General features: G+C 36.4%; 1 protein-coding gene across 8 annotated transcripts in view; it reads right to left on the reverse strand.

The window, feature by feature from the left end:
• LOC123019122 (synaptotagmin binding cytoplasmic RNA interacting protein) overlaps positions 1-13,666 on the reverse strand; it is a 36,171-nt gene that overhangs the window by 6,473 nt on the left and 16,032 nt on the right. The window contains exons 11-12 of one of the 8 annotated variants that reach the window (XR_006413854.1): positions 7,549-8,057; positions 5,749-5,840 (exon numbers count right to left, since the gene is read on the reverse strand). Coding sequence is in view for 5 of the 8 variants with exons in the window: in XM_044421688.1 (XP_044277623.1) it covers positions 7,466-8,057 (592 nt within the window). In the remaining 3 variants the exon portion in view is untranslated. Of the gene's footprint in view, positions 1-3,203; positions 5,841-6,328; positions 8,058-13,666 lie in introns of those variants that run through there. The other 7 variants (XR_006413856.1, XR_006413855.1, XM_044421690.1 and 4 more) reach the window with 7 other exon arrangements.

Genomic DNA, 13,666 nt, shown 5'->3' on the forward strand with positions numbered 1-13,666 from the left:
CTATCGAACTTCAGACTAGCTGAATAAATTGAATAACTTTTAATTATCCTTTTCCCCCCCCACCCAACTATTCCTAAGGTTATGTGACTGGTCCAACCTATTCTTAAGGTTATGTGACTGGTCCAACCCACACATATATTTCACCATTTTTAACTGCAGCAGGAAATCATTTTATTAGATCACTGAAGTCTTGGATTAAATCCACTATCATTTTCTGTTTCAACTATTAACATTTTTGCATTGCTTTTAAGCACAAGGTAGCTTTCTCCATCTTACCTGCAACAACCAATGACTGAATGAGAACATGATTTTAAAAGCAGACTCTGGTATAACATTGTAGGGAAGGGTACACCTTTAAATACAGAGTATAGAAAGCAGGTATAGTTCTAATTTTTGTGTTTTTTGTCATAGGCCTGATTTGAGTATAATGTGAAGTACTCAAGACAACTGTGAGGTTTCCATGACATAGGCAGAAGATAGAAACAGGTATAAAACTGAAAGGGATTGAAAGTAGTTTCCACTTCTGCAGGCAAATAAATTGAGAACAATTTCATGTATTTTTGAAATACCATAAGTTCTGTACTTTTGTCAATTACCCCCCCCCAAAATCAAAAGCAATTGCTTCAGAACTAGAGGTATAAAATGCAACATATAAACACTTCTGCTTAGCACTCATAATGCAAACAGAAGATCCAAAACTTAGAATTTAATAGCAATCATTTGAATAATGCGTCCATTATAAACACTTATTCAATCAGTGAAATGAACTCCTAGATATAGACCTCAGGTTCTTTTTGCCAATTCACCATTCCTGTAACTTTCTGAAATCAACAAATGTACCAATTTACTGTTAGTAGTCTTTTAAGTTCTCCTGTTAAGTATTGAAAGATAATGGATGCCTCTCTCCTACTTATGAAACATAAGATAATGCATCAAAATGTATAAGCAATTAAGTTTTGCTGCTTTCTCACTCACCTCTCCCCGCTGTTCTCCAAAAAGGTTTGATGTTTTCATGTTCTCATTTAAATATTTTTAAAATTGCTAATACCAGCATGAATTCATTCCAAGTAAACTAATCCTGGTAATCTAGTAATCTTGGTTTCATGATGTTTAAACATTACCACCATAGTCTTTTAATATGACCTCTTTCAACTTAATATGACCACCACAGGAACATAGAAGTTGAGGTCATTACATGTTGCATCATTACCAGTGCATGATCTGAAACAATTCTCTTATGGTAAAGAATTTTAGAACCCTGACTGGGGATAGGAGTGTGGTCTTTTAAAAAATGTACTATGTGTCTGATCTAGAGCACTGGGAATGGACTTCACAGAACTGAGATTTGGGTCTCAGATCCCCTTTTCTTAAAAACCTGTTCCTGAAGGTTGGGGGATTCTTCGTGATAGAATGGTGAGTGGTGATGAATGTTGTAGGGCAGAGGCAATCAGCCCTCCAGCTAATTTCATATGGCCCTCTGAATACAATCAGTTCAGATCTCTGGCAAGAATGAGCACTCCCAGCCCAGTGAGTAGGAAGATGGCCAAAAGGGGGAGGAGAGTGGGGCTCTGACCCTGCTCACCAACAATGTGCAGCCCCCAACTGTGACCCATGGGAGAACTGACCTTTGACAGAAAAATAGTTGTCCACCCCTACTGTAGGCGGTAAAACAGCAAAAATTCTCTCCCAAGCTTCCTCCCACAAACTCTATTACAAGAGAGGCTTAGATGCAGGGGAGCATTCTGTAAAGACTCATTCCAGTCAAGGCATCTTTAGATCTGAACTGGAATCTTTTCTGACATTTCATCCCACCTGTAATCTTGCACATATTCTTATGGACTATGTTGTTTCCTTACTTACCTGTAATTGATTGCTTATATGCCACCTATTTGAACCAGCAGGCAATCTTCCTAATATCTCTGCCTTAATTGTCTTATGTAAATATCAGGATAAAATACCTTTTTATATAAATGATCCTTATTTATTCTATATTAAATTGCAGAAGAAACATGTTTCTTTACTACATGTTCTTTTCTCTCTTTCAGAGATTTCCAAAAATGTTTTTTGCAAGCGAGTACAGCCTTCAATTTACGTTCTGAATCTCTGTTGCTGGGGAGGGGGAGGCACTACTGTGTCTACTCAGTATAAAACCGTGCAACAGGTGCACTGAGGACTTTGGTACAGACTTTTGTTTTGTCTGCAGCAATTAAATACAACAAGATGAAGACCAAAATATCTAGCTAATCATCTTGAGGTATGTTTCAGCAAACATTTATCCTTTAATCTCAGAAGCAAATAATCGTAGAAGATTCCTTTGCTGCAACTGCAAGACCTAAATACTTATACTAATGTGCTTTTAATATGAAATGAAAAATGGTTATCACCACCCCTCCACTTTACACAACATAACAGAAAAAGTGACTATACAAAGACTGTAAAAATATATGGATAGGGTTTTCTTAGCTTCCTGTAAGAGCTGATTTGTATGTTTTAGGGCAAACCAACTTCAAAATCCTTTTAATTAGCTTTCTTTTCAGCTGTTGTACTTGTAAGAACAAGTTATGGAAGTACTTACTAAAATGTTAATTATAAATATACATTTCCTTCTTCAATTTTGTATTTACTCCAGCCTTCACAAGTATGTGTTGTTATCAACTTCAATTAAGTTCCATGGCATACTATGCAAACTGCAAAGTCAGGAATATTACTTAAAATACAGGTTCCAAGAAATAATTTATCTTTAAAGTATAAATTAAGTAAATTCAACTCTTGGCCCCCTGAAATTTGCCACAGTAACCTGCATAACCCATCTTCAATTCTGTAACATATATAGCCACATTAGCAGAAGCTAACACAGAACTGCACACCACCAGAATTTCTGCTGTAATACAACAGTAACCACCTGCCGTACTATGACTATAGAATGTATGATAACTTATATATTATAAATCATATTCTGACAACTTTACTAAAATTTCATGTGGTCTAAAATATTGACACCCAACATGACCAACCCAAGGCTAGCTAAAATCATATTCCATTACCTTCAGTGTCTAATAATGAAATCTCATTTCTTTTACAAACCTAATTTTAAAACTTTTGATGTTAATATTTCAACTTAAAAGATCAATTTTTCACAAAACAAGTTTCCACATGCATTTTACTGTAGCTTTTCATTATACTGCTAAAAAACTGCACCAATGTCAGAACAGTGCAAATAATGTTTAATTGTAAAAGTCATAATGGCTTGAATTCATAATTATTTTAAGAACACTGTCAAGATTCTGGTACCCACCATTGCTTACAAACTATACAGATTATTTCCAGTCAATTTTGACATGCATCCCCACACCCCATTTATTTTCACAGCTGAAGTTGATAGATTTGACCTCAATTTCAGCTTATTATTCAATTTTATTTTAAATCTGAATTATCAATTCAATACACAATTCTGAAAAAAAAAGAAAAAATTCTCTTTCCCCTTTTCCACCCAAAATTTAACGATGCTCAAAAGCTTGCAAGAAGTTTGTTTTTCTAGCAATGGGAGAGATTTGGAAGAGTAAAGTCAGAAAGCTCTTCCTAGACCTCTTATCAGATATCAGGTCAAATTTGGCATGAACACCTTGACAGTGTTCTTCATAAGACTATGACAGTAAAGATGCCAAATGGCACAACAGCCTCATTGAAGGGAGCATTTAAATCTCCTTGGCACTGGGACCACCAGCACCAAGGATTACAATGAAATCAAAACTGTGTTTTAAGGCTACATTTAGCAAACCTACGTTCCATAAGCCTCATCCTATCAAGTTTAAGATTTTAGAAGCTGATGCAACACTCATGTTTCTTACTCAAATATGGAAAGTAGAACTTTACCATGGGCAGTATATGAAACTGTGGCAGATGTCTCATTAAACAATGACTTTTTTTTTTAAACCATCCAGCCACTTAAGTTTCTTTCTTAACTAGCAAGGCACATTTACATATTCCCATGAATACTTGACAAATTTTAAATTACACTTTTATGTCCCAGCTATCCCAGTAATTGACATACAATATACTAAAATGGTTTATTAAGGTAACAAAAATTCAATTAATGTGAGAGACAGACTACTGGAAACCACTACTCTAAAAAAATGTAAATACAAGTAAACATACTGAAATGTGTGCGCACGAGATTTTAAACCAGAAGATTTCTGCACTAACACACATTTATATTAATGACACATAAAAAAAATAAAAACTTTATTACAAAAATAAGTTACACTTGCCTCCAGCTTACAGTATAAAACAATTTTATTTGCAGGAATGCAAAATGATTGTTTGCAATGAGCATTTAACATATGACATCTATTTTTTTGTTTTTTTTTCATTTACTGGGGAACTGGTGTGTATAAAACCTTAATTTGGTGTTTCAGATCTTATTGTGGTGCCTACGGGTATGTAACAACTGCAGTATCCCTTTGGGGAAGGGTATAAGGGAAGCTCTTTTTCTGCCAAGTCTATATCAAGTCATAGTTCCATCTTACCTATGCATATTTGGACTTGACAGAATTTTTTGGAAGGGTGATTCAATAGAGGATGCTTCACCACTTAACACTCACTGTCATCAAGGTGCTTTAGAAAATTAAAACATAGCACAAATGATTGTATTCTACTCTACAGGTTATCATGATCTGCATAAAGAGAAAATGGAGAGCTGATTTGCTTGTTTTTACAGCAATCAGCAATAAGAAATGTACTAATGAGAAAACATACTTTGCCTAAAAAGCTAAACTACAGCCATATACTATATTCTATGATTTATGAAAAACTTCAAAATATCCAAATGTCAGGCTTCACTGTACAGTTGTCAGTTTTAGTCTGACCTTTTATAAAGGGACACTGCAGTATTTAGTACAAGTTGCTGATGCACTTTTTTGAACATTTGATGTCTTACAAAAAGTAACATCTTGCTAAACTATTATACATCCAAATAACTACAATATCTGAAGAAGCAAGGCTGCTTTTTCAGCCACAAAATACGACAAAAACAAGGCCTGTTATGATGGACAGGAGGGACTCTTTTACAAAGCCTCTGAAATTAAAGGCAACTAAGAATGTTACATTTGGTATACATTTTACCCTCTTGTCAAAATTAAACAAGCCTTGATTTTATCTACAAAGATTTTCTATGTACAGTACAGATAGGGTATAGTTCAATCCTCTGCTACTGAGGTAGTTAACCAACCCTTTAAAAAAGGTTCTGAAAAGAACCACTATCTGGAATGCCTGACTAACCAGCTCTGATGATTACACCTGAAACCGCTGTCTCTGAACACATTTCAAAGTGATTACTATATAGACAACCATGATTAACCTTCATGAGCAGAAATAAAAGTTCTGGATACCAATGACGGTATTCACCTAATATCACTGCAAGAATTTTTTTCAGAGCAATGAGAGAATACCACTTTTGGAATCCGTTTTAAAAACACCAGGAAAAGTCTACTTTAAGTAGATGGGATTTTTTTTTCTCTTTTTAAACATAACATTTAAGAGGCCATGCTAGAGATAAAGAATTTTTTTGAACACGTTGGGAAAAATATTAGCTTTAGATTTATAATTTGCACTGCAGAGAAAACTTAATAGAAATTCATATCAAAGTCCAAGTGTCCCATATTTGATTCCATGATCTTCGCACGAAGGATCTTCTACAAAATAATTTGCTCCTATACAGCCGAGATACTTAAGGTTGCTTGATTTCCTTACCATTACTCCACTGCAAGCTTCTGGTGTAATCCCACTTAGCAAGTCAGTCTTCATTGTAACAGGTCAGGACCGGCCTCGACCCCTTTTCCCTGCTAGCCAGGTAACAAAAGGAATCAGTTAGAGAAATCTTAAAATCAAATCAGAAACTCTGTTTAAAAATATGAACAAAATATTTTACAACAAATTAAGCCAAGAACATTTTATCATTTGATTTCTACTAATTTGACCCCCCCCCCCTTTTTGGGCTTTTCATTTTGTTCAAACTGATTTTATTTATAATCCAGCAACTTTTGTTTTATGCATTGAATTCAACAACTTAACATTAGAATATTTTCAGTTACGTTACAAATTATCATAAAAACACTGAAAATACTTATATAGCTTAATTCAAGATTCTCATAGTATTTATATTCTTACAGTCATTTAATTACATGCATTCCTCATTGATATACGGTGCATGCTCTAATTTGGGTGGGGAGGAGTTAAAATTTTATTTTAAGAGACTAGGCAACCATTCAAGACAGTTTTCAAGGTGAGGCTGAAGATCACATAGACACATACCAGCTTTTTCCCCCAAAGCTTTAAATATCATACATCCTCTTTAATGCAACTTTCAAAAAAATACATACATGCATACATCTTGCTTGAAAGTTGGGCAAGGTTCAAACAAATCATAATTTAAAGAGGATGCAACAAGCAAGTCATTTGTCAATTTCTAACATATGTACTCTCTGCTTCTGCCTCTTAGTTCATAATCTACATACTAGGCTCAATGTAACTATAGCTATTAAGGCAGTACCTATTACTATAACACTACAGCAGTTTTGATTTCAGAATTATCTTGAAAAGAACTTGAATGTTAGTGATTTAATTTGCTTTGGAAATTTCATCTGGAGAACTAATTGGAAAAAACTTTGATAATTCTTGTTTTCAATGTAAATACTTACCAACTTAACTTACTACAAGAACTTATTCATTTGATAGAAACATCATGTCAGTTGCACAACTATCACTTTTATACCAGAAGCAAAGTATTATTATAAAATCATCACTGCATATTGTGCCAAACATATTCCATACAACAATTACAAGGCACAAAGACCTTTAAGTTGCCTTGCCATGCTACATAAAATTTGAACCAAATTTGCAATAAAATTTGCCAAAAACGAATTGTAAACACAGTTTTAGAACGTGTACATTTAGGTCTGGATTTTTATTGAAACAATAACAGCAAAGAGATACAGGTAGCCAAAATGATTTGAGAAAACCAAATTAGTTCAGAATTCTAAATTAAAAAGCAGTTGTGTAATCAATTCACCTTTTTCCTAGCAATTTAAGTTGGTAACATACAAATACTCTGATACAAGGTATTTGAAGACACTTAATTTTATCAACTACCTTTTTTAAAGACATCAAGACTAAATACTACTGAAACATTGCATATACTATAGCCAAATAAACTTGAGACAAGTTTTCCCAAGCAGTAATGCAGACTAGAGTCTATGAATGCCTTTATTGAAAAAGTAAAAATGAAAATAAAATCAGTTCGCCAGAAGCAGTTAGAAGTATGGTTTTGTTCATATCCAAGCGGATTGTTAAAATATATACATAAAGGGAATCTTGCCAGATGTCACAAATTAGAGCGGCAACCGTTCAGATTTAGGGCCAGTTTCTGATCAACCTATCAGTCTCTAATTTTACAGAAGCCCTATTTGTTCTACTTCCACTGCTGCCCAAAAGAATCCTGATAAAACTCCTGGTTTTCAGATTTGTAACCATAGTTACCAGAATGATCACCACCTTGGAGCGGTTGCTGAGCAATGGGTTGGGAGCCCCAGTTCTGATTATTGGTCTGGCGCCGCTTGGAATCTGGCTGGTTGTACCCATCAGCTTTGCGCTTTCCTCCTACATTTCCACCGCGGCCACCCCTTGCACCACGTACCCCGCGGCCTCTTTGTTGCTGGGCACCTCCTCGCGCACCACGAACACCTCTTGCTGATCCAGGACCACCTCTTTGTGCATAACCGGCTCTGCCACGGGGAGGAGCAGCCCCGCGACCTCTGGAAAGAGCAGCACCCCTTGCTCCTCTACCACCCCTTCCTCTAGCTCCAACTTGAAAATCTTCATAACCATAGTAAGGATCTTCATATCCACCACGATAGTTATGGTAGTCATAGCCATAATAATCATAATAATCCTCATATCCATAGTAGTCAGGGGGATATCCATAGCCACCTCTACCTCCTCGACCTCGACCTCTTGTTGGTGGGGGCATATGAGGAGGACTATAGTAGTAGTAATCATCATACCTGGTAAGAAATTAAAAAAGTGAAAGCTGAATACCATTTCAAATATTATCAAGTCATGCATATTATCAAGATTAATATCCAATTTTATTATTATTTAATACTCTAAATATTAACGGATTTAAAGCCACATGACCCAGATTTTGTTATACGAAAAGAACGAGAACAAATGGTGCTATACCTAGATAACAGTATCACACACAAAAGCAGAAGGGAACTTGTATGAGCAATGATACAGGAGAAAAATCCCTCCTAACATCAAATCAGCTATCTGAACTAAAATGTGAAGCAAAACTGATTAGTCTACTCCATAAAACAAAATGTTTAACTGATGCTTCAAGCACAGATACACTTTTCCTCTTATGTAGTTGAAAAAGGGACTTTCCCCAAGAATCTATCAAGTCTCCTAGATTACCATGCAACCTTCAACAAAACAGTGGTGTTGGACAGAAGTTCCCAAAACAGATTTTCTTCCTACCACTTCATTTTTCTGCAGAAAATGTTCAACTTTTCTTAAATTCAATAGAAACAATGAACTGATGCCAATTGCAATTATTAAACAAGCAGGTCAGTTTCAAAGTAGTAGGTAAGTGGTACATGTACCTGCCTTTAAATTTTTACAACTATTCCAATAAGAATGTAATATAAATCACATTATGTGTGCCCCAACCCCCCACTCTCCTCAAATATTTTAGGTCAAATACTCATGGTGCACTGAAAAAAAAAAAAAAAAGGACTCTTTTAAAGCTTTGTTGTTTACTAAATTCATGCTAAATTAGTCCTCTCCCTAGAGCAGGGGTGAGCAACCTGCAATTCTGGGCCTCAGGAAGATCTCATTTAACTACAAAGACCCTTTGGCAAGAACTGTACTAGAAAACATGTACGCGAGCACACACGAGGTCATTCTGGACCTATCCATCACTAGTTTTGGCTCCACTCACTACCAACATGGAGATCACTAAGGAGAGAATGAAATCTTCAACAAAATAAAGGTTGCCCATCCATATTCTAGAACATTCAAACATTTTTTCAATGCAAACCCACATTATTACAACAAACTTGCTCAACAACAGGCCAGAACTGAATGCTCATTATAGCAACTCAGGCTTCCAAAAAGCCTGAAGCATATTTTTTGGGAGATGGTCTCTGTTTTCTAGTTCTGAATGGCATTTGCAAGTGTTTGGTCCCTTCTCCCTTCCTTTCTGGGAGGCTGAAGTTGGGAGTTTGTGGGTGCCTACTATACCATTTCAGTTTCACTTTAGTATGCCCTTCTCTGAGCACAAACCTTTGTTTTTATTTATCTCCCTTGTCTCCTAGAGCAGCGACTCTATAAGTAATAGAGGCTAAACAACCTTTGTAATCACTTCCCTTAGAATATTATCCTAAATACCTCCCGATCAACAAGTCCCTGTCCACTTCATTCCAACTGGAACTAGGTTTTTTTAAACAGTAAAAGTTAGGTTTTGTTTGTAAATCTATCACCTGGATGTAAGAAGCCAGGGGGCTACTTCAAATCCTTCAGCTCTTCTCCATCATCCAACCTCACTTGCAACTGGTTTCTTATTTAGTCTCCCTTTCCACACCAGGAGAGAACCCACAAACTACCTTGATTTGCCTTTGGGATTTGATTAGAGCAAGAAAAAACAAGAGACTGGGTTGTAAAGGGAGCTGCTGCAGTGAAGTTAAAAAAATTGTATGGGGTAGAAAAAGGCTCTCTGCTGGAATTCATAAATCTACCCTTTTTGAAAACAGATGTCTACAAGACTGCAATGGGGCCTGCTAGGGAGTGTAGGGCATTATCTAGTTTTCAAAAAGAGGAACTCAGGCTTACAGAGAATACTGCTGTTATCTTTTTTCCCTAACTCGAGAGAGGGTGGTCAGTACTTGCCAGATAGAGGCACTCTGTGTATGCTCAGAGGTACTTTTGCTATATTACTTGCTGGCTAACAGAAAATGTGTTTCTACTAAGCTCTTAAAATTCATGGACCCCTGCTACTAGATATGCTGCTGCTTGGGAGATATGGATCAGGCACCTCAATCAGAAAGTTTAAAATAGCCTTCCATCACCTGGTCCTTTCCTGGACTGCAATTCTTATCAATCTCATCCATGCTGATTGAGAACGATGGAGCATATAGTTCAATATATTTGGAGGCAATGAGGCTGGGGAAAGTCAGCCTAAAATATTTTATATGTGTGGGAAACTACTTCCAATGATCCTCCAAGACTGTTTTTAACAAATAGCACAGATCACCATTTAGATCTGTCCAGTCAAATAAAAATGTTAACATCAGTAGTACATTCTGCAATGATGTGGAAACTCTACATGTAGACTGAAGGATATTCACTATAAGATATACCATGCATTATAGCTGGGTATGGAAATCATGCAGAAGGAAATACATTTAATATGTACATGTAAAATCGATTGCACTTCATTTAAGCTACTACACATGTTCAGACACAGAACTGAAAGGAGTACAGTGCAAAAGTAGGCAACTCCCATTGCTAGGAAGTTGTAAAGACTTATGGGAGTTGTAGTACATAACATCTGGAAATGTAATCTACCCTGATTTGGTGTAGATAAGCCTTCACTCTCCTCTCCTTCTCCAGCACATGCACAAGGAGGAAATCAGAAGCTTCCACTTATTTTAGATGAATTACAATATAGCCTATTGTCTGAACCTTGAACTGTGGCTGATCCTATATTAAGCCAAAGCAAGCCAGCTTTATACACTGGTTTTAAGTTGGCTGGTTTCAAGTGACAGTAGTTAAGATTAACCAACTTGACCAGACTTGGACATCACAGCAAGCTGCAGTTAAGCAAAACTGAAAGTGAAAGTTTCCTAACTCCTCAATGCTTAACTGGCTGGTTCAGTGTGGACTGTGGTTCACACCTGTTAATTCAAATAAGACCACAGTCCAAAACAGTTTTGTAAGTTTTTAAATTTTAGGTTATTGAACACTATAGAGGACTGAATCACAGAAGAAGCTTTTAAATACTGTTTAACTGCTGTTCAGAGGTAATCTATGGTTTCCACAAAGAGCCCAATGCTTATATTCAGTTAACATATATTTTACCTTATTTACTTTCCCTGCTTTACCAAATACAATTTTTGATATTTGAGAATAGTACATTTTACTAAGAAAGGGAACACTTCATTATAAAATATAAAGAAAAAACACTTTCACATTTACTAAGAGATGCAGATTTCTAGAATATTACAACTTTACTTCCCACACCCTACCCAGATTTCAGTGTTCTTGAAAACTGTAACTTAGCAACATGCTAATATGGGATTTCATAAGGAAAAAGAGTGAGAAACCCCAGATCTATTTAACCAATGTGTTACAGAATTCTAGGTTTCAATTCTAATACAAAGCTAGCTGTGCTGAAAAAGCATGGTTTGGTGATCACAGACCACCCCAAAAGAGAAACAATGGTTTCTTGGTTATTTAATCCATAAATTGTTACATGTGAGCCCAGCTTTTTTAATCCCTGGATCATTTCCCCAGGCTACAAAGGCAGCAGGCAAGAGTAGTTAACAGAATCCCTTCTGCTTTATATGTTAGTATTTCAGCACCAAAGATAATTGAGATACAGGGAGGGAATGAGCAAAGCAAGAGATAAATGAACAACAAACCACAGTTCGTTTGGATCATCTGCTAGGCAAACCCTGTGCAGGGCAACAAACAGGTTAAATAAATCACTTGTTAAGGTTATGTGCAAACTGGGTTTAAATAATAAAATACACACATTTACTAAATTAACTGTTCTTGTTGGAGCTTGCTTTGCCTTTCCATTCTATAGAAAACACCTATAAGAACTTGAACTCTAAGACCTGGTGCATGAATTTTGCTTATCCTTCCCAATCTCTTTTATATTACTGATGTAACGTAAACCTGGGTGGGGAACTGTCTTATTATTAAACTGCAATTCAATCAGGGAGGCTTCCTCCACCCCATACAAATTACAGCAATGACTACAAAAACATAAGCGAGGATCTACTTTTTCCAATTTTTAAAGAAAATAATTTGAGGAATTATTTAAAAGATTTTATAAGCAGAGATTAAATAATTTGTCAAATCAGTGCAATTACATTTTTAAGTGAGGAATCAGAGAGAGGGAAGTAGAGAGGTGGCTAACAAGAGATTCCTTAATACTTTCTTAACTAATTCAAAATAAGGGTGGGGAACCATTTTTGATCAAGAAGCCAGGCTTAGAGTCCCAATAAGGACCACATAGGACCACTATGTGGATGACACTTCCACTGTCAGGCGCTTACTATAGCCTGATAATCTGCCAATTTGAAGCAGACACTGACCTAGTAAGATTTCAAAAGAGACTCTGAAGATAGTCAGAGCATGCATCATTTAATTAAGAACTGGCAGCACAATCACATTTAGAGAGCCAATGTAGTGGTTAAAAGTGTAGGAGTGGGACTCAGGCAATTTAGGTTCTGGTCTGTTGTGGAGATAAAACTGAAAGCTGGAGAATTATGAAAGCCACTTTTGAGTTCTTTAAAAAAAAGAAAAAGATAAGATATAAATCTAATAAATTTATTGCTCTACATACTGCATACATAATAGACCAAGCATACAACAGTTGCCTAAGACTACAAATCCACCCAGTGTTGCATTCTGAACTCCAGGAGTCAGAAAAACACAGTAGGGAGTCTTAGTAAAGGGCAAGGACGAGTAGGCAACCAAACTCACCAGCTCTGGGCTGAAAGTGAGCTTGGTCTATAAAGGGTTTATACTGAGATGGAGCTGGGTCTATACTGCTTAAGCTCTAGAACTCCCTTCCTTGTGGCCCATTTGGTCCCACTGCTCTCACCCCTTAGGAATATTATGAAAACAATCTTTACTTATATGTTCAGTTACAAGCCCAAACCACCATTTATTTTTATTCAGGTAGCTTATATTTTGCTGTGTTGCTATTTTTTTATTTTACTGCATTGAATACTGTAAATCATTTCACAGGCCACACCTGTGAAAATAAAGTAGCATTAACATACTAGAAATAGATAGGGCCAATTAAGAGATTCTGGAGGTGTTCAAATCAAAACAGGGATCCTTGGAAGGAGACTAAATCCAAAATCTGAACACTGATGGTTCTGGATTCAGGGGAATATATGTACCTTCCAAAACTGATATATTTTTCTCCAAGCTCTCCATATAAAGAAAAAATGGGGAGGAAAGCAGTGTAAGTTTTGTGAATGGAAGCACTAGCTTCTAGGGCTGAACAGCCTTCCTAGGCTGTCCAACCCAATTCTCTGGAGAAGAGATACTAGAATATCCAACGTTCACTACATTTTACTAATTCTTTCTCCCAGCAGCAGGGATGTGAGATTTGGTGGAGCCTATGAGTCTTGGGAAAGTGTAGCACTGAGTGCTTGCTTGAAGAATACTTGATGTGCAAGGCCTTCTGTGTCTGCCAATGTACACTTCATATCCAACTCATCCTATTGCACTATCTGTGATCTGTGTCAATGAAGCAAGAAAAAGTGTCTTAAATGTTATTTCATTCACTAAGACTCCCTAACCCCAGTACCCATCCCTCTGAAATTCTTCAAGGGAGACCACTGTAGGTCCATACATCAGCCAGAGAGGG

Source organism: Varanus komodoensis, unplaced genomic scaffold (genome assembly GCF_004798865.1).
Source record: "Varanus komodoensis strain SLA01 unplaced genomic scaffold, ASM479886v1 scaffold12, whole genome shotgun sequence".
Taxonomy (NCBI): domain Eukaryota; kingdom Metazoa; phylum Chordata; class Lepidosauria; order Squamata; family Varanidae; genus Varanus; species Varanus komodoensis.